General features: G+C 41.9%; 1 protein-coding gene across 1 annotated transcript in view; it reads right to left on the bottom strand.

The window, feature by feature from the left end:
* LOC138852787 (uncharacterized) overlaps positions 1–21,284 on the bottom strand; it is a 97,484-nt gene that overhangs the window by 43,853 nt on the left and 32,347 nt on the right. The window contains exons 11-12 of the mRNA XM_070085664.1: positions 15,649–15,748; positions 12,125–12,254 (exon numbers count right to left, since the gene is read on the bottom strand). Of these exons, the coding sequence (XP_069941765.1) occupies positions 12,125–12,254; positions 15,649–15,748 (230 nt within the window). The remainder of the gene's footprint in view (positions 1–12,124; positions 12,255–15,648; positions 15,749–21,284) is intronic.

Here is a 21,284-nt window from a genome sequence, read left to right as displayed (position 1 = left end):
GTGTACAAAAACCTGTGTTCTATGGTTATGCAATGTAACATATGATGGTATCGGCCTCCTCAGGGTCATTTTCAGTGTGAAGGATCCTTCCGGCATCCCCTCATAAGGGCCGTCCCTCCACATTCCCATGCTCGTCGAGTGTACAGTCCCATAACCACTGAACACATCTCGTAGGCTGTATGCTGTTGCCTCAAAAGGTACATTCCTTACCTTCACCCAAGTAAAATACTTAGACACATCATGCAAGCATACTTCCACTGCCGAATTGATACTCATCGCCTTTCTTGAAATTCGTCGACGATGGTAGAGTAGAAGTCAGCCCTCATGAACTTCACGAAGACCCTTGACATATCATTCAGTGCCACACCATACAGCTCTTCATTGGGGATGCCATAACAGTCCCTGATAATGCTTGGCAAGAGAACGTTCATCGTGGCGTTGCTTAAAAATCCTCTAACCAGCTCAATGCAGACAGTATTTATGCGCCGGTACAGTCGGTCCGCCATCTTGGTGCTAATGCTATGTTTTCCTCACCAGGTGGCGTGCAAGAGAACCTGTAGAAGCGTCCTCTCTCCCCGCAGGTCGAGAGACGAATGCAATCACCTCACTACCACAAACACACGATGACACACCTTACAGGACCTGCGAGGTCACCTCCAGTGACGTCACACTCCCATCTGTGTTTACTTGGTGGTTAGTAACATCACACCCAACCCACCTTGTTTCAACCTGTTGTACCCTACATTATCTAAGAACACTATAACCAAGACGATTACCAGATTTTATGACCCCACCACTAATATCACAGAAAATACTCATTTTTATAATCATTCACACAAAAATCACGATCACCAATTCCATATCATGTTTACCATCATCTATCAACACTCATCACCAAGATCACCAAAAATCTAAGATCATGCATCTCAAAACTACTATGATCACTGAAAACACTTATTTTTTTAAACATTCGCACAAAAATAAGACATACACAAAAATACCACGACACTTCCACCAACATCTATAACATAACATGAGCACTATAACATATCACCATCACCAAAAAAAAAAAAAATAATACACAGACACCCACAACTTATACATTTCAATCACTAATTTAAGACATGAGACATACACACCAAATCTAAGACATTCACCTCCAACTAAGACATACACATCATAAGTAAGACAAACACCAAAACCTATACTTGACATATTGCGGTAGGAATATTCATACCGCATTCATCATTTCTCACTTATGTTGCATATCACATTTCTCATCCACATCATCCCTGAAACATCCTTTCTTATTCATTCCGTATATCTCCTAGAGTTGTTTTAACCCCGACGTCCCATCACGACGTAGGAGCCAGAGCAACCATCACCACTCCAACACCACCTACTACACTCTGACTCCTACGTCGTGATGAGACGTCGGGGTTAAAACAACTCTAGTAAACATAGATGGGAGTGTGACGTCACTGGAGGTGACCTCGCCGGTCCTGTGAGGTGTGACATCGTGTGTTTGTGGTAGTGAAGTGAGTGCGCTTAGATATTGTCAAATATGATTTTTTGTGTGAATGTTTATAAAAATGAGTGTTTTCTGTGATATTAGTGATTTTTGAGGTAAGTGAACATGGATGATTGTTGTTGGTGGTAGTCTAAGATTTATGTGTGTACAAGATATGTTTTCAGTTGATGGTGATCATGTACTAAGTGTTTGCGTATTAGGTTTGTGTTCAGGTTTTTTTTTTTTTTTTTTTGCGCCCATGGGGAGGGAGTTCTTGGTTATAGAGATTTGAGGGAATTTCTATAAAATAGATGTTAGCTGGTGATGCTAAACTTAGATTCTGGTGATTTTGACTGTGTTTAGGTAGTATTCAGTGGTGATTTGGTAGTAATCAGTAGTGTTTTGGGAGTATCCGGAGGTGTTTGATGGTGTTTTTGAAGGTGTTCAAATGATGTGCAGAGTATTTTTTGAAGATGATTAGTGGTGTTTTGGTGATGTTCAGAGTTGGTTCAAAGTTAGTCAGTGTGTTAGTTATGGTAATGTCTCATGTCATAAGTGTATGACTTAGTTTTTTTTGTGCTAATGTTGTAAAGTCTGGAGAATGAGGGAGGAGTTTGGTGGATGAGATGTAATTTCGGTTAATGAAATGTGTAAGTGTGAATGAGAATGTAAATTGGTGGGTGAGTTAGAGAAGACAAAATGTTTGTGATCTTAGTAAAAGTATAGATAGTTTTAGTGATCTTCGTTATGATGATGTTTTAAGAGAATGTGTACAAAAATGTGTGATCTTAGTGGTGGGGTTATAGAATTTGGTAAACGTCTTGATTGTGGTGATCTTAGATATTGGAGATATAACAGGTTGAAACAAGGTGTTTGGGTGTGACGTCGCTGATCGCCAAGTAAACGCAGGATGGAGTGTGATGTCATGGGAGGTATCCCTATCTGTGCTGGTATGTGTTGGTGGTAGTGAGAGGAGTGTATTACATATTGTATGGAGTTGGCGATTGTGATTTTTTGTGTGAATGTTTATAAAAATGAGTGTTTTCTGCGATCTTAGTGGTTTTGAGGTGAGTGGTCATTGGTGATAGTTGATGGATGTCATAGTTTTTTTTTTTGTGTGTGTGTGTACATGTTATGTTTTCAGTTGGTGGTGATCCTGTTGTAAGTGTTTTCGGTGTTGGTTGGAAATGTTCAAAGGTGTTTTTTTTGTCAGTATTCAAATGATTTGTGAGTGTTTTTTTTTTTTTTTTTTTGCGCTCATGTTATATAATAGTCTGAGGTGAGTGGAATCGTCTTGGTTATAGTGATTTGAGGGATTTCTATAAAATGGGTGTTAGTTGATGGTGTTGATCTTAGTTTCTGGTGATTTTTAGTGTTGTTTGGGCAGTATTCGGTGCTGTTTTGGTAGTATTCAGTGGTGTTTTGGGAGTATTCAAAAGGAGTTTGATGATGTTTTTGAATGTGTTCAAATGATGTTTTTGGAGTAATCAAAGGTAATTGATGTTGTTTTTGGTGTTGTACAAAGTAAAGTGTGGTGTGTGTGGGTGTGTTTGTGTTAGTTTTGGTAAAATGTCTCATGTCATAAGTGTATGAGTTAGTTTTTGTGATAATGTTGTAAAGTCTGGAGACTGAGGGAGGAGTTTGGGGGATGAGTTGTAATTTAATGAAATGTGTTAGTGTAGATAAATTAGAGATGATAAATCTTATTTGGGAGTATTGAAAATTATATTATGGAAGTGCTTCAGTGTTGTTTGGAAATGTTCAAAGGTGTTTATGTAAATATTCAAATGATTTATGAGAGTGTTCGAAGTAATCTTGGGGTTGTTCTGTAGTTTGATGATAAAGGTTGTGGATGAGAGAATATTTCTTAAGAGATATTGAGAAAAGGTGGTCTCAAATGATGTATGAGAGTGTTTTGAAGGTGTTCAAAGTAAAGTGAGGTGTGTGTGTGTGTGTGTGTGTGTGTGTGTGTGTGTGTGTGTGTGTGTGTGTGTGTGTGTGTGTGTGTGTGTGTGTGTGTGTGTGTGTGTGTGTGTGTGTGTGTGTGTGTGTGTGTGTGTGTTAGGTGGTCATAGAGTTTTGTGAATATCTTGGTTACAGTGGTTTTAGTGGATTTGAGATGGGTGATGAGATGCATTTGTGGATGTGAAATGTGATTTTTGTGTGTGTTCAGAAGAGGTGTGTATTACATTAAGATTCAGTAAAAAGAAGGGGAAAAATTTGTATCGAATAAATTGTGAATAAATTGGTAAGTGATGAGGGTTGTGGGTAATGTAGTCGAACTAGAGATACCAAAAAAGATGATATAAGTGGGTTGTTTTTGTGGGTGATGTGGGTTGTGGGGTGCTGTGGGTTGTGGGTGTTGTTGTCGAACTAGTGATGCCGAAAAAGTGGTTATAAGTTGTGGGCTGTTGTTGTGAGTGATGTGGGTTGTGGGTGTTGTGGGTTGTGGGTGTTGTGGGTTGTGAGTTTTGTCGAACTAGAGATACCGAAAAGACGTTATAAGTGGGTTGTTGTTGTGGGTGATGTGGGTTGTGGGTGTTGCGGGTTGTGGGCATTGTTGTAGAACTAGAGATACCAAAAAAGATGTTATAAGTGGGTTGTTGTTGTGGGTTGTGGGTGTTGTGGGTTGTGAGTGTTGTGGGTTGTGGGTTTTGTTGTCGAACTAGAGATGCTGAAAAGTGGTTATAAATTGTGGGTTGTTGAATTGAGACACTTATGCAACACATGGGAATCTTTATTGAAGAAACGTTTCGCCACACAGTGGCTTCATCAGTCCAATACAAAGTAGAAGTGGGTAAGGAGAGTAGAAGTTTGAGATAATCAGTCCCTCAACCTGGAATCGATGTGTTCAGTCCATCACTCTTGTAGGAAGTGCAGCTTAGGGCCAGAGAGGTGGATTATATACTGCGGTGAGATGAGTTGAAGCAGGAGGAGGCGGGATCACAGTGGCACCTGCCACTAGTGTAAGTAGGTTGTCGTCCAAAGGTTGGGCAAACGTTGTCGGATTTCAAAACCATTCGTCACATCTGTCAGACACTGCAACATCAAGGGATCTTGGTACAAAGACTTCAACGCTTGCCCAACCTTTGGACGACAACCTACTTACACTAGTGGCAGGTCCCACTGTGATCCCACCTCCTCCTGCTTCAACTCATCTCACCGCAGTATATAACGCGCCTTTCTGGCCCTATGCCGCACTTCCTACAATAGTGATGGACTGAACACATCGATTCAAGGTTGAGGGACTGATTACCTCAAACTTCTACTCTCCTTACCTACTTCAACTTTGTATTGGACTGATGAAGCCACTGTGTGGCGAAACGTTTCTTCAATAAAGATTCCCATGTGTTGCATATCTCAATTCTTCAGCTTGTCGGTTTTCAAAACCATTCGTCACATCTGTCAGACACTGCAACATCATGGGATCTTGATACAAAGACTTCAACGCTTGCCCAACCTTTGGACGACAACCTACTTACACTAGTGGCAGGTGCCACTGTGATCCCTCCTCCTCCTGCTTCAACTCATCTCACCGCAGTATATAAGCCACCTCTCTGGCCCTATGCTGCACTTCCTACAAGAGTAATGGACTGAACACATCGATTCCAGGTTGAGGGACTGATTACCACAAACTTCTACTCTCCTTACCCACTTCTACTTTGTATTGGACTGATGAAGCCACTGTGTGGCTAAACGTTTCTTCAATAAAGATTCCCATGTCTTGCATAAGTGTCTCAATTCTTCAGCTTGTCGGTTTTCGAAACCATTCGTCACCCATGTGGGTTGTTGTTGTGGGTGTTGTGGGGTGTGGGTGATGTGGGTTGTGGTTGTTGTGGGATGTGAGTGTTGTGGGTTGTGGGTGTTGTTGTCGAACTAGAGATACCGAAGAGACTTTATAAGTGGGTTGTTGTTGTGGGTGATGTGGGTTGTGGGTGTTGTGGGTGTTGTGGGTTGTGGGTGTTGTGGGTTGTGGGTATTGTTGTCGAATTAGAGATACCAAAAAAGATGTTATAAGTGGGTTGTTGTTTTGGGTTGTGAGTGTTGTGGGTTGTGAGTGTTGTGAGATGTGAGTGTTGTTGGTTTTGGGTGTTGTTGTCGAACTAGAGATACCAAAAAAGATGTTATAAGTGGGTTGTTGTTTTGGGTTGTGAGTGTTGTGGGTTGTGAGTGTTGTGAGATGTGAGTGTTGTTGGTTTTGGGTGTTGTTGTCGAACTAGAGATACCGAAATGACGCTATAAGTGGGTTGTTGTTGTGGGTGATGTGGGTTGTGGGTGTTGTGGGTTGTGGGTGTTGTTGTCGAACTAGAGATGCTGAAAAGTGGTTATAAGTTGTGGATTGTTGTTCTGGGTGTTGTGGGGTGTGGGTGATGTGGGTTGTGGGTGTTGTTGTCGAAGTATAGATACCGAAAAGATGTTATAAGTGGGTTGCTGTTGTGGGTGATGTGGGTTGTTGGTGTTGTGGGTTTTGGGCATTGTTGTCGAACTAGAGATACCGAAAAAGTGAATATAAGTTGTGGGTTGTTGTTGTGGGTGTTGTGGGATGTGGGTGTTGTGGGATGTAGGTGTTGTGGGAATGTGGGCGTTGTTGTGACTTTTTCTGATGAAATTAGTTAAAACTAGAAAAAATTGTGGGTTGTGGGTGTTGTGGGATGTGGGTGTTGTGGGATGTGGATGTTGTGGGATGTGGGTGTTGTGGGTTGTGGGCATTGTTGTCGAACTAGAGATACCGAAAAAGAAGTGATTCTGTTATAAGTGTTCGTGTGTGTTTGGATTGTGTTCATGTTTTTTGCACTCATGTTATATCTTAGTTGGAGGTGAGTGTACTCATAGAAATTGGTAATCGTCTTGGTTATAGTGATTTGAGGGGATTTGTGTGAAAATGGGTGTTAGTCTGTTATGTTGATCTTAGTTTATGGTGATTTTGGTGGTGTTTTGACTGTATTCAGTGGTGTTTTAGTAGTATTCAGTGGTGTATTTGGGAGTACTCAAAATGATATTTTGGAAGTGTCTCAGTGTTGATTGGAAATGTTCAAAGGTATTTTTGTGAGTATTCAATTGATTTATGAGAGTGTTTTGAAGGTGTTCAAAGTAAAGTGAGGTGTGTGTGCGTATTAACTTCGTAATATGTAAAATTGTGACTAGTGAATTTATCGAAAAGTGGTTATAAGTTGTAAGTGTTGTGGTGACTTTTTCTGATGAAATAGTTAAAACGAGAAAAATGTCTAGACTTGTGTTGTATTTTGTAAAGAAATTGTGGATTGTTGTGGGTATTAACGAAAAAATGTTGAACTATTTGGGTTATCCTGGGTTAAGAGTGAAAATGTTTTCCCTATGTTGTATATGAAATGTGTAATGCCGAGATGGGGACGACGAAGAAGATCCAGAACAAAAATGCATAGATTTTCTTCAAGAGAAAAATATGTTGATTTTAGTCAATGAATTGTACATGTTTTCAATGATTTTTTTTTGTTGGATGTATATGAAATGCATTGGTTGTATAATAAATAGTGTTATCCAGCATTTTAGGTTATTGTCTGCTCGACAAGATTCAGCCTGTGTGTGTGAGGTCATCACGTGACGTCACTGACATAGTGGGAAGTCGACAAGATTCAGCCTGTATGTGTGAGGTCATCACGTGATGTCACTGACATAGTGGGAAGTCGACAAGATTCAGCCTGTATGTGTGAGGTCATCACGTGACGTCACTGACCGCCGAGTAAACACAGGTGGAGTGACGTCACAATTGTTTAGACCTGTAGTAAGAGAGAGCACCATGCCCCATAGGAGGAGTTCATTTGAATGCTTACCCCCAGAGGGGAGAATCCAAAAACTTGATCCAAGGAGATGGAGTCTTTGTATTATCGGGAAAACCTTGATCCACGGAGATGGAGACTTGGTATTATTGATTTCGAGAAAAATTTGATCCGAGGAATTGGAGCAGGGAATTTGGGGTGAAAGTGGGAGTCCATTTTGAATGCTTACCCCCAGAGGGGGGAATCCAAAACACTTGATCCAAGGAAGTAGAGTAGGAATATTTGGGGTGAAAGTGGGAGTCCATTTTGAATGCTTACCCCCAGAGGGGGGAATCCAAAAACTTGATCCAAGGAAGTAGAGTAGGAATATTTGGGATGAAAGTGGGAGTCCATTTTGAATGCTTACCCCCAGAGGGGGGAATCCAAAAACTTGATCCAAGGAAGTAGAGTAGGAATATTTGGGGTGAAAGTGGGAGTCCATTTTGAATGCTTACCCCCAGAGGGGGGAATCCAAAAACTTGATCCAAGGAAGTAGAGTAGGAATATTTGGGGTGAAAGTGGGAGTCCATTTTGAATGCTTACCCCCAGAGGGGGGAATCCAAAACACTTGATCCAAGGAAGTAGAGTAGGAATATTTGGGGTGAAAGTGGGAGTCCATTTTGAATGCTTACCCTCAGAGGGGGGAATCCAAAAACTTGATCCAAGGATATGGAGTCTTTGTATTATCGAGAAAACCTTGATCCAAGAAGATGGAGAGCACAAGAAAATGAAATTAAAAAAAAAATCGAAAAAAATCGGAAAAAAAATTGGCGGCGGGCGGGTGGGTCGGCGCGAGGGCGGGGCGGGTGGGGGGCGCGGGTGGGGGGGGTTGAGGGCGAGGTGATCGAGGGCGAGGTGGTCGAGGGCGAGATGGCCGAGGGCGAGGTGGTCGAGGGTGAGGTGGTCTCGAGAGTCAGGTGGTCTCGAGGGCGAGGTCAAGGTCATTAGCATTAAGGTGTGAAAAGGAGATCGCTCAGAGGAGACCGCTGAGAGGAGACCGTACCGTGGAGACCGCTCTGTAGAAGGCCTTTTCGGGAGGAGACCGCTCTGTAGAAGACACCGCTCTGTAGAAATCACACCTACTATATATATATATATATTTCGTGCCGAATAGGTAGAACTTGCGATCGTGGCTTAAATAGCAACGCTCATCTTGCCATATAGGACAAGTGAAAATTTGTGTATGCAATAATTTCGCCAAAATCATTCTGAACCTAACGAAAAAAATATATTTCACTGTGTTTGTTTAGTATTAAATTACTGTAAACAAATCTAAAATATATTTAGTTGGGTTAGGCTAAAATAAATTGCTCCTGTTATAATAAGGTTAGGTAAGTTTTCTAAGATTCTTTTGGTGCAAAAACAATTTTTTTTACATAAACATTAATGAAAAAAAATATATCTTTATGCATATAAAAGAAAATTTCAGAAAGGACTTAATTTTAAATGAGTTCTTGCTAATTGACGAGTTTTACATATTCGGCACGACACACACGCACGCATATATATATATATATATATATATATATATATATATATATATATATATATATATATATATATATATATATATATATATATATATATATATATATATATATATATATATATATATATATATACATATATATATATATATATATATATATATATATATATATATATATATATATATATATATATATATATATATATATATATATATATATATATATATATATATATATATATACCACCCCATCTTTTCATCTTTTTTTTTACCAATAGGAATATTTTATTACATAATATGGTACAAAAGATTTAAGAGATACAGTGTTGATATAAAGATGGCATATAAGGTACATGTTGTTACGTGTGTATCACCGATTATAAGGCGAAAATCTCATCCAGCTCCTCAAAGCTGGGGCGTGTGTGTGTGTGTGTGTACTCACCTATTTGTACTCACCTATTCGTTGTTGCAGGGGTCGAGTCTTAGCTCCTGACCCCGCCTCTTCACCGGTTGCTACTGGGCCCTCTCTCTCCCCGCTCCATGAGCTTTATCAAACCTCGTCTTAAAACTGTGTATGGTTCCTGCCTCCACTACGTCATTTTCTAGGCTATTCCACTGCCTGACAACTCTATGACTGAAGAAATACTTCCTAATTTCGTCTGACTCATTTGTGTCTTCAACTTCCAATTGTGGCCTCTTGTTTCTGTGTCCCTTCCCTGGAACATCCTGTCTTTGTCCACCTTGTCTATTCCACGCAGAATTTTATATGTCGTTATCATGTATCCCCTGACCCTGCTGTCCTCCAGTGTCGTCAGGCCGATTTCTCTTAATGTTTCTTCATAGGACATTCCCCTTAGCACTGGAACTAACCTTGTCGCAAACCTTTGTACTTTCTCTAGTTTCTTGACGTGTTTTATCAAGTGCGGGTTCCAAACAGGTGCTGCATACTCCAGTATGGGCCTGACATACACGGTGTACAGAGTCTTGAACGATTCCTTACTAAGGTATCGGAATGCTGTTCTCAGGTTTGCCGGGCGCCCATATGCTGCAGCAGTTATCTGATTGATGTGTGATTCCGGAGACATGCTCGGTGTTATACTCACCCCAAGATCTTTCTCCTTGAGTGAGGTTTGCAGTCTTTGGCCACCTAGCCTGTACTCGGTCTGTGGTCTTCTGTGCCCTTCCCCTATCTTCATGACTTTGCATTTGGCGGGATAAAATTCGAGAAGCCATTTGCTGGACCAGGTGTCCAGTCTGTCCAGGTCTCCTTGAAGTCCTGCCTGGTCCTCATCTGATTTAATTCTCCTCATTAACTTCACATCATCTGCAAACAGGGACACTTCTGAGTCTAACCCTTCCATCAAAAATAGCACTGGTCCTAGGGCCGACCCCTGTGGGACCCCGCTCAGGTGCCCACTGTGATACATCATTACGTACCATGACTCGTTGTTGCCTCTCTGTCAGGTATTCTCTGATCCATTGCAGTGCCCTTCCTATTATATACGCCTGATGCTCTAGCTTCTGCACTAATCTCTTGTGAGGACCTGTGTCAAAGGCCTTCTTGCAGTCCAAGAAGATGCAATCAACCCACCCCTCTCTCTCGTGTCTTACTTCTGTTATTTTATCATAAAACTCCAGAAGGTGTGTGACACAGGATTTGCCTTCCATGAATCCATGCTGGTTGGCATTTATACTCTTGTTCCGTTCCAGGTGCTCCACCACTCTCCTCCTGATAATCTTCTCCATAACTTTGCATACTATACACGTCAATGACACAGGTCTATAGTTTAGTGCCTCTTTTCTGTCTCCTTTTTTAAAAATGGGAACTACATTTGCCGTCTTCCATACCTCAGGTAGTTGCCCAGTTTCCAGGGACGTGTTGAAGATTGTGGCAAGTGGCACGCACAACATATCTGCTCCCTCTCTAAGGATCCACGGGGAGATGTTGTCCGGTCCCATTGCCTTTGAGGTATCGATGTCCCTTAGCAGTTTCTTCACCTCCTCCTCATCTGTATGTATGTCGTCCAACACTTGTTGGTGTATTCCTTGCTGGTGTCCCCATCTGGTCTGTCCCCCCAGAGTCCTTCCTGTCTCTACTGTAAATACTTCCTTAAATCTCGTGTTGGGCTCCTCACATACCTCTTGATCGTTTCTTGTGAGTTCTCCACCTTCTTTCCTCAGCCTTATCACCTGGTCCTTGACTGTTGTCTTCCTCCTAATGTGGCTATACAGCAGTTTCGGGTCAGATTTGACTTTCGATGCTATGTCGTTTTCATACTGTCGCTGGGCCTCCCTCCTTATCTGTGCATACTCGTTTCTGGCTCTTCTACTAATCTCCTTGTTTTCCTGGGTCCTATGCCTCGTGTACCTTTTCCATTCTCTGTTGCACTTAGTTTTTGCCTCCCTACACCTTCGGGTAAACCTAGGACTCGTTTTGGTCTTCCTATTATTACTGTTTCCCTTGGGAACAAACCTTTCCTCTGCCTCCTTGCACTTTGTTGCCACATATTCCATCATCTCGTTTACTGATTTTCCTACCATTTCTCTGTCCCACTGAACCTCCTGCAGGAATTTTCTCATACCTGTGTAGTCTCCCGTTTTATAGTTTGGCCTGTCCCATTCAGTTCCTGTTACCTTCTCCACTTGTGTGTGTGTGTGTGTGTGTGTGTGTGTGTGTGTGTGTGTGTGTGTGTGTGTGTGTGTGTGTGTGTGTGTGTGTGTGTGTGTATTTCATGTAAGAATGAAAAACGGACTTGATAGGCTGAAAGACTGAAACACAGAAATTAGCTTCCTGAAGATACCGTGTAAAGTGTACTGTAAATTTTTGAGGGATTTTTAGAGCATGACGTGCTGCGGCAGCGTGAGGGAAGTAATATCTACAAGGGGGGAGGAATTTACGACGACTTTTCGGTCCGACTTGGGCCGACACATCATCATAAGCTCCTCTCGTCCATGTGCGGTTATTTGTGTATTGTTCCAGTCACGGTATTGTGCCTTATTTTGTTATTTATAAGGGGGTTTAAGGAAGCAGGTTAACCAAACTAGTGACCTGGAGGTTTAATTTACAGTGTCTGAACTCTCGAAAAGTGGGTAAAGATATGCCATTGTGATGGCTGTAAACTTCTCGCGAGAGAGCGAGACAGTGAATGATAATGAATGTGGTTTTCCTTGTACTGGAGTTCTCATTACCTTGGTAGGAGACAGACCATGTGTCAGAAAAAAAATCGGCAAAAAGAAAAATCTGCAAAAAATCTGCAAAAAAAAAAAAAAATCTGCAAAAAATCTGCAAAAAAAATCTGCATAAAGAAAAATATGTAAAATATTGGTTACCCAGACATTGGTGAGAGAGAGTGCCGCATTGACCGTGATCTTGCTGGATGAACGATAACATACTGTGGAATTGGGTTCGTCTCCTTTCAACCACTGATAGAACAGTCCAGCCTCCGTCATGGACGTTATTCTGTGGAACAGTTATCACAAAAAACACAGTAAGACTCTTATGAAAGATGAACAATAATTGGCAATAAAAATAATGTGTGTGTTTACCAGTCATCTTAATCTAGTTGTGAATTGTAGAGAATTATTGGTATTTTCTAGGCATCTCGTCCTCCCTGTCAACTTCTTACAATTGATAAACTTTTTTTTTTTTGTCTTTGGCTTTATTGTATCCACCCTAATTAGTATGCGCAAAGTTTACTTCCGTTACACCCTTTTTTTTTAACGTCTATTCACTTCCTAACCATCCACAGACTGAGTGATGGTACGTGACGAAGTGTCACAGTGGGCGCATTTGACGAGCGGGGTTCCACCAGGGTAAATCCTAGGGCCGATGTTATTTCTGAATGACGTTTGTCTGGAGTTTAACTGCAGAGGGTTTCGAGGGTAAACGCCCCCGCAGACCGGTCTGAGACCAGACTGGAAAATTTGAATTCGAATGTGTCCCTTATTGCAGACGATGAAAAGCTACTGTGGAAATTTCACACAGGTGAGGATCAGGTTGGTCTGCAAAGGGATCTGGACAGGCTGCAAACCTGGTACAGTAACTGGCTTCTGGAGTTTAACCCTACCAAGTGCAAAGTCAAAAAGACTTTGAAGAGTATTACGGACACAGGCGACGATCTGGCCTGCACACCTTACCATAATGCGATTACCACTTTGGGAACAAGCAAAAGACAAAAAATAACTGGATTATATTTCTTTCACCAATCAAGCTGGTGCAGCCTGTGTACACTATTTACACAAACACAAGCATAAGACACAGTGAGCAATACGGAAATGCAGGCACAAGGCACGGAGAACCGTGAGCGACCAGCAGTGAAGGCAAACATGCCAAAGTTGTTTACACATGTGTACCCCATCGCTTCACAGCTTTGGCGGGCTTGTTGCTATTGCATGGATGAACCGAGATACTGGTGTAACGACAGAGCCCCTTTGACTGTTAAACAATTAGCACCTGTTTCGCTGGTCAGGAGGCATGTCTGTATGGTTGTGTGTAACGTTTTGATTACGTCACGTAAATAAATGTCCTGGCCCCTTGAGGTAAACAGCCTGTTTAGGGTCAGGTTGTTCCCTCACACAAATTATTAAGTAAATGGTCAATACTTATATTTATTATAAGGATGAGCACAAAAACTAAATATACAAAAACATAGATATTTTATTAGCAAACTTACATATTCAACATACAATCCACCCACTACATACAACAATCAGCAAACAACAGTTCACCTTTACCCAGTATTTACATTAGCTCACTAGCACACTACTACCAGTGGTTAAAACAAGCATTTATAAACAGGGAGGCTCCATAACCCCTATCCCTTCTGCAGGCAAAACACTGTACTCTTCACTACACAGGCCCCTGCACACTAAGGCCTTACAGGTAAATATGAGAGAACCAAAACCAATAAAATAACCCATGGTACAAATATACCCAAAATCACACCCCCCTCTACTTTCCACTTACACAAACACAAACCCATGATGTCTTGCTCCAGCCGCCGCTGGTGCAAAACACACTTCACCTGCTCCTGTCATGACCTGGCTACTCTTCACGACTAATACTAATACGTTTCCGGTTTTAGAATTAATCCCGTAAACCGACGTAAATAGTACGTTTTTATACACATTTTTTTTACAATGCCCTGGGTAATAGTGTGTGACATAAGCCAAATAAAATGTAACATAATCTTAGCATCCCACAGAAGGTCATAGAAGACCGCAGACATAGTGCAGACTAGGGAGCCAAAGGAGGCAAACCTCACTAGGAAAAGGATCTTGGGCTGAGTACCATACCGAGCACATTTCCTGACGCACACATCAACCAAATAGCTGTTGCAGCATATGGTCGCCTTGTAAACCTAAGAATAGCGTTTCAATACCTGAGCAAGGAGTCATTCATGACACTGTACACCATGTACGTGAGGTCCATATTGAACTATGCAGCATCACTAAGGAACCCACGCTTGGTCAAGCACGTCAGAAAGTGTAAATGTTTCTTGCAAGACTAGTCCCGGAGCTAAGGGATATGTCCAACGAGGGAAATCAACCTGACGACACTGGAGGACAGGAGGGATAGGGATGACGTGATAATATAAAATACTGAGACGAATTGACAAGGTCGATTGGGAGAGGATTTTTCAGAGATGGGACACAGCAGCAATGGCTCACAACTGGAAGTTAAAATCTCAGATGAGTCTCAGGGATGTAAGGAAGTATTTCCTCAGTCACAGAGGTGTCACGAAGTGGAACAATCTGATGATTGATGTAGTGGAGGCAGAATCCATACATAGCATTAAGAAGAGAACTATCTTCATGAAGGCTCTGATTATGTCATTGGAAAATCACCAATGGGATTAAGCAATACTTCCATTACGACTGGAAGGTTGCACAAGGGTTGCACAAGGCAACCCAGTTAGTATCACCTGAAGTCAAGTGAAGGAGAAAATTCTGGAGAGAAGCTGTAAGAGCTCGCAACTCAGGCTCACTCAAACAGCTGAGTAGTCTGATAACCCTTACAGACTCTTCAGGCAGACCAGCTTCTCCTAGAGATCACAAGCAGTCCCACTGGGACAGACAGTGCTTCAGGAAAAGACGAATATCTTCAGAATGAAGTGATTCAGCATTTCATTCAGAAGATATTCATTACGTCGTCCCTGATTCCTCCGTTGGTGCTCACCTCGATTGGTGTAGCTCTTTGCCTAGCTGCCACTATACTCACCAAACAGAGGCTTATTTGCAGCAGGGTGTTAGCTAATTGATTTGGAGCTAATAGGAATTGAAGCTTGCCAGACACTAAAGAGGTTCAGTGTCCTCGTCAAGCGAAGTATTGCCATATCCAATTGCCCAGCAAAACAGTAATCAGTGGTACTGAGGCCTGATGAAAGCCACAAGAGCCAGCATGAAGTTATCATGCTACCCTGCATGGGACTTCATTTGTGCATCTAAATTATTTGACACCTACTTGAAAAAAACTGAGATGCTGAAGGGGGTGGTGACTGAAGTGTGAAGTGTCTCTATCAATGGATAAGTTCAATTTTAACAGAGTTCGGAATGCCTGGTCAGTTTGCTGCAGTAGACACGACATACACGCATACATGCATAGAAACATACATATATACATACATGCATACATACATTCATACATACATACATACATACATACATACATACATACATACATACATACATGCATACATACATACATACGTACATGCATACATATTATACTTATTCAAACACATACATAAGAAAGACAAACAAACCAATAGAAGTTTTAATATTTGATGTTTCTGCACCAAATATATTCTATTACTGTCGACTAGAGTAAAACTAGCACTTAATTTTTATTTTACCTGTTATTTAAAGCTGGAAGAATTGCACTGTTCTTCGGTCCGATCATTGCAAACTTTACATGTAGAAACTCTTGTCTGGATTCGTAAAAGGAACACCGACCTGCAAGAAAAATATACAGTGTTCGTCATGGCATTATGCCGGAAAAAGCGCCCTGGCAAAATGCCGTGACGAAAATCAAAGGCCTGCCATAGAGGTGGTATCTTTTTCGTGAGTGCATTAAGATGGGTAGCAGCCGTTAACATGACGTCACGACTTGCCACCACATTACACATTGACTCCTAAGTGCTCCCGTTGCTGCCGCCCCATCTTTTGACCTGTGTTTCCTTTGGTTTTGGGGTTATACATGGGTAAAAGGAAGCCTTGAACACCTGAAACTATAGCTCAAATCATAGGGCTTCACAAAGCTGGGCATCAGAGGAAAGAAATAGTGGAGAATGTTGGTGGGTGTGTGAGCGTTCATTGAGGAACTAGGTGCAGCGCTTCAAGGCTGGTGGCGGTGTCGAGTTATCGTCTGTCAGACCTCGGGCTGGCCCCTCAAGAAGACATCTGTTCGTACCTAACCGTGTTAAAGAAGCAGTTAGAGAGTACGCCTAAGATAACTGCTAGAAAATTGAAAGAAAAGAACCCACATCTTCTCTCAGAAGTGTCTGCAAGAAATGTTAGCAGACGTGTATCAGAACTGAGCTACAGTAGACACTGCCAGCTGGGTTAAGAAACCGATCCTCTCCAAGCCACAGACGAAACATAAGCTGGATTATGCAAAGAAATATCTTCACTGGACTCCTCAACAGTTGTCTGAAGTACTTTGGAGTGATGAAGCAGCCTTCACTGTCACCTGTAACCGTTTGGGACATGCATACCGGCCTAGAGGTAGTGACCTGCTAGACCCACGCTACAACTGTGAGACCACCAAACACTCACACTCTCTCATGGTTTGGGGGGTGTTTCAGTGCTCAGTGTTGGTGAACTAATTATGCTTCCCCAGAACCAGTATATGAACCAGTATAATTACCTGGAGTTATTGTGTGAAAATTTACTTGAAGTGTTTGACAAGTGTGGGGCTACGGTTTTTATGCAGGACCGTGTACCGTGTCTAACCCCCTAAATCTGTAGTTCAGAAGTGAGATTCTTTAATGACTGGCCAGGCAATTCCCCAGCCATAAACCCTATTGAGAACCTCTGGTCAATAGTGAAACGAAGTTTACTTGGCAAGGATATGAGTTCCATCCCACGGCTGGAGGCTTCTCTACATGAAGTGTGTAATAATATACCTCAAGAATTTGTATGAGAGTCTTCCTACACGGCTGAGGGACGTGATTAATCCCTAAACGGTCCAAACGTATATATACGTTCTTACCGCTAGCGCCCCAAACGTATATATACGTTTTATTTTTCATTTCTTCAAAATTGATGAAATAGGCCTGAGTCGCCTAGACATGAGAGAATGGATATTCACACTTAGTGTGCGCCATATGATAAAAATCGGGGACGCCAGGATACCGTATGGTAGGACCAGTTACATTCATCTCCATCTTTGGTCAACATCATGGCACATCTTTGTGATTCATTCACGCCTCGTCGTATTAACACTCTTCTATTCGAGAAAAGTGATATAGAACGTGCGTTTAGTGGATTTGAGACCAATGCGGCCACTAATATTCAAGGAATAAGTGAAAATATCGACGATAACCCAGATGACCCTCAGCCCTTTACCTCTGGGGTGGCCACACCAGACCCTGGGCCAAGCACCTCTGGGGTTATGATAGGTAAGGTTTGTCAGGAAACAGGACAAGTGTTTCCTGATGCGGGTCTTAGTCAGATGATGACCCGCCTTTGGAGCTTTGGTCGTTTGACCGAGGCCTTCTGCAGGCTTACCTGTCCAACCCTTTAAAAATAATGGTCATTTATAACCAATTGATATATTACTGCACCTCTGGGGTAACACCAGACCCTAGGCCAAGCACTTCTGGGATGGCCAGTGTGGCCACACAAGACCCTGGGCCAACCCATAGGCAACTTCGCAAGAGGAAACTGTTATTTTCCCGATGTTTTAGTGATAGTGAAAGTGATGTAAGTGACGATGAAATTTATTTTATGTCATTCGAGGATTCGTCTGGCGATAGTGAAGTTCATTATTCACCAGTGAAGTGTACTTTTAGGAGTCGTCGTCTACGTTCAGGCAGTGTGCCATATGCAGTTCCCAAGGGTCGTGGCAGGTCACGATCCAAAACCCCGGCCATTGATAGTGATAGTGATCATGAAGGTGAATATGGGGGGGATGGAGGAAGTAGTGGTGGGTGGCACGGTGCCTGGACCACATGGCGCTGTGGGTGGACAGACAAAGGACCGCCCGGCACCCCCTCAACCATGTACTGCCTTCACTCCTATCCCTCTTCCTGCTCCCCCTCGCCCCATGCAACAGGTCCACCCTGCGCCATGTGATCATGAGTGGAACTGGACACAAAGTATATTCGTGCCACAGCCTTGTGATTTTGATCCGAGTGGAAGTGGCATCCTGCCAGAATGTCCCCTAACGAATGAGTCTATAGAGTTAGATTTTTTCCAGTTATACTTTGACGAGCCTATAATGAACTTGATTGTGACCCAGACAAACAATTATTACCGTTATGTCATGGACAACACAGCAGAGGTTGGAGAATCGTCACGGCTGAGCAGGTGGAAAGACACAACAGTGGCTGAAATGTATTTATTCCTTGCCACTGTCATGCTTACTCCACATACTTATAAGAACAATATACGTAATTACTGGTCCACAGACCACTTCATCAGTACTCCAGTCTTCCGTGACCACCTTCCCTGCAACAGATTCACTCTGTTGCTACGAATGTTGCACTTCTCAGACAGGAAAACGCCAAACAGAATTGACCAATACAAAATCCGGGAAGTATTTATGTATTTGAAACAGAAATTCACTGTATATTTTTATCCCTTCAAGAGTATTGTTGTTGATGAGTCCTTGATTCTGTTCAAGGGACGCTTGTCAGTCAAGCAATATATACCGAGCAAACGTAATCGCTATGGTATAAAACTTTTTGTTATGTGTGACTGTGAGAGTGGTCTTGTGTTGGATGTCACTGTATACACCGAGAGAAACACGCTCGATGATAACAGACGGATGTAGGGCATTTCCGGTGATGTTCGCAGGATGATGGAACCATACCTTGGCAAGGTCCATACATTCTGCACAAACAACTGGTGTACAAGCCCTATGCTCGCTGATTTCCTACGTGTGAACAATGCTGATATATGTGGAACAGTGAGAAGGAATAGAAAACATATACCAAGGTTCAGTGAAGGCAGTGTTGAAGGTGCAGTGCAAGTGTTTCATGCTAATGACATCATGGCACTGACGTGGCATGACAAACGGGACGTGACATTGCTGTCAACCATCCACAGAAACGAGATGGTACAAACAGAACCGGGAGACCAATGAACTCATTGTAAAGCCAGCTGCTGTCATGAACTATACGTACAATATGCGACTAGTTGACAAGTGTGACATGATGATAGGGTCCGTTGACTGTGTGCGTAGCAGTCGCAAGTGGTAAATAAAACTGTTTTTTCACTTTGTAGACATTGCAGTGTTCAATGCATTCAATATGTACGAAATAAAGACTTGAAAACAACAACGTTTTGCACAATTCTCCCTGAATGTCGCAAAGCAGATAAGAAGAAAGTATGGTACCACACCTGTACCTGCCCCTCAACAGCGACTTGTCCCACAACCACAGCCAGTGGGGGAAGTGCCAGACCGAATTATCCCTAACTGTCACTACCTGATACCATTAGTAACAAGGTAGGGGGTATTTCGTGTGTCGTAACACCATGGAGTGAGGTGAGGGGAGGGGCCCAACATGATGGAGTTTGGTGAAGATGTTGGTGAGAGATGGTGTGTGTGAGAGAGATGTAGGTGTGTTAAAATACGCCGAAGCATCTTTGAGGTTAATTTTAGTCTGGGAAGAGCATGTTACAAATTAGTTTGAAGAGGGAGGAGTTTTTACTGGACGTAAAAAGGAGCTAAATTGGTTCAGCAAATGGAAGATGAAGAAAGAGTGAGGTTGGTACATATGAAAGCATTGAAGGTAGTAAGGTGATGGGAAGGTGGAGATATGGAGAATGTGTTGATGGTGTAATGGGGAGGGGATTTGGGGAGGTTATAATGGGAGGAGGTAATCATAGGGTTAAGTTGACTGGATGCTTTATTTAGTAAATTTAAAGAAAAAAAAAACGAAGAGAATAAATAGAAGATAAATGTAACAAATACAAGTGAAAATTGTAGGTTTTATAATTATTTATTAACCATTATAAAATTTTGAAGACTTAAAGTTGTAAGTATTATAATGTATTTATGAAGAATGTAATTTTATAAGTTGTATATTCTTACATTTCTAAAAGAAAACATTCAGTGCTATGTACTAAATGTCTTACTTTAGAAATGTTACAATGTACTATATGTACTGTAATATGTACTACGTGGAGTTTTTACTTTCTACATACTGTGTTGAAGACTAAAAGCTATATATTCTTGTTTGAACTATGTAAAGTATTGTATTGTAATGTATTCTTCTTGATTAAAACACATCTTATGTGAATCAAAATGATATTTTTTAGCAGTCTTGAACCATGTAATTTATACATTACTTTTCCAAGAAGAAAGTATTTTCAAAGTTTGCATGTAATATGTCTTATAAAGCATTTTCTCGTCATTAAAAAGTATTAGGGAAAATGAACTTCAGTTTGGTGTTGATCCAAGGGGTTGGAGCATGGGTGATCTTGGAAGGTGAGGGACAGGTGAGATGATAAGGGGAAAAGATTGGGATATGAGAGTATGGGAAATAGAAAGGTGAGGGAGGGGAAGTCTTATGTGGAGTCTTATTTCGAGGATATGGAAACTGAAGTGGAGGCGAGGGGAAGGTATTGGTACAATGTGGTAAGGTGGTTAGAGCACTTCGTACCTTGTCCCAAGGTTCGTAGGTTCGAGTTCGAGTCAACTGGACTGTGAAGCAGCTGCCGACGCAGCACGATGAAAAAGCCTTGATCAAATTGGACTTTGCCAAGGCTTTCACCTCAGTCAGAAGGGATGCTTCTCTCCAAGCAATTTATAGAAACTTCCCTTCCCTTTATCTCTTCATAGAATCGTGTTATAGTGTGATTTCCAAACATTTGTTTGGGGACCATGAAATTGACTCGTGTGAGTGTGTACATCAGGAGGACCCTCTTGCCCCCTTTCTATTCTGTTTGGTCATCAAGAAAGTCACAGAAGCACTCTCCAGTGAGCTCAATACCTGGATCTGGGATGATGGCACCCTAGCTGGTACAACAGAATCTCTCCTAGAGGACATGAGAAAAATTAAAGACATGGGAGAAAGCCTGGGCTTATCTTTAAACCCCATCAAATGTGAAATAGTTTCTACCAATCCACAGATGATCCAGAATATTAGTGCTGTTTTATCAGGAGCACGAGCCATTGATCCAGCCAATAGCACTCTCCTTGGCGCTTCTCTTGGGCCCAATCCTAGAAAAAATCTCAGACCTCCAGACGATAGAAGGCAGGGTGAAAGACATTGATACACATGATGCTTTCTACTTACTCACCAGGTGCCTGTTACTCTGA

Source organism: Cherax quadricarinatus, chromosome 16, assembly GCF_038502225.1.
Source record: "Cherax quadricarinatus isolate ZL_2023a chromosome 16, ASM3850222v1, whole genome shotgun sequence".
NCBI lineage: Eukaryota > Metazoa > Arthropoda > Malacostraca > Decapoda > Parastacidae > Cherax > Cherax quadricarinatus.
The sequence above is the reverse complement of the archived record's forward strand: the minus strand, read 5'-3'. Positions and strand labels throughout refer to the sequence as shown.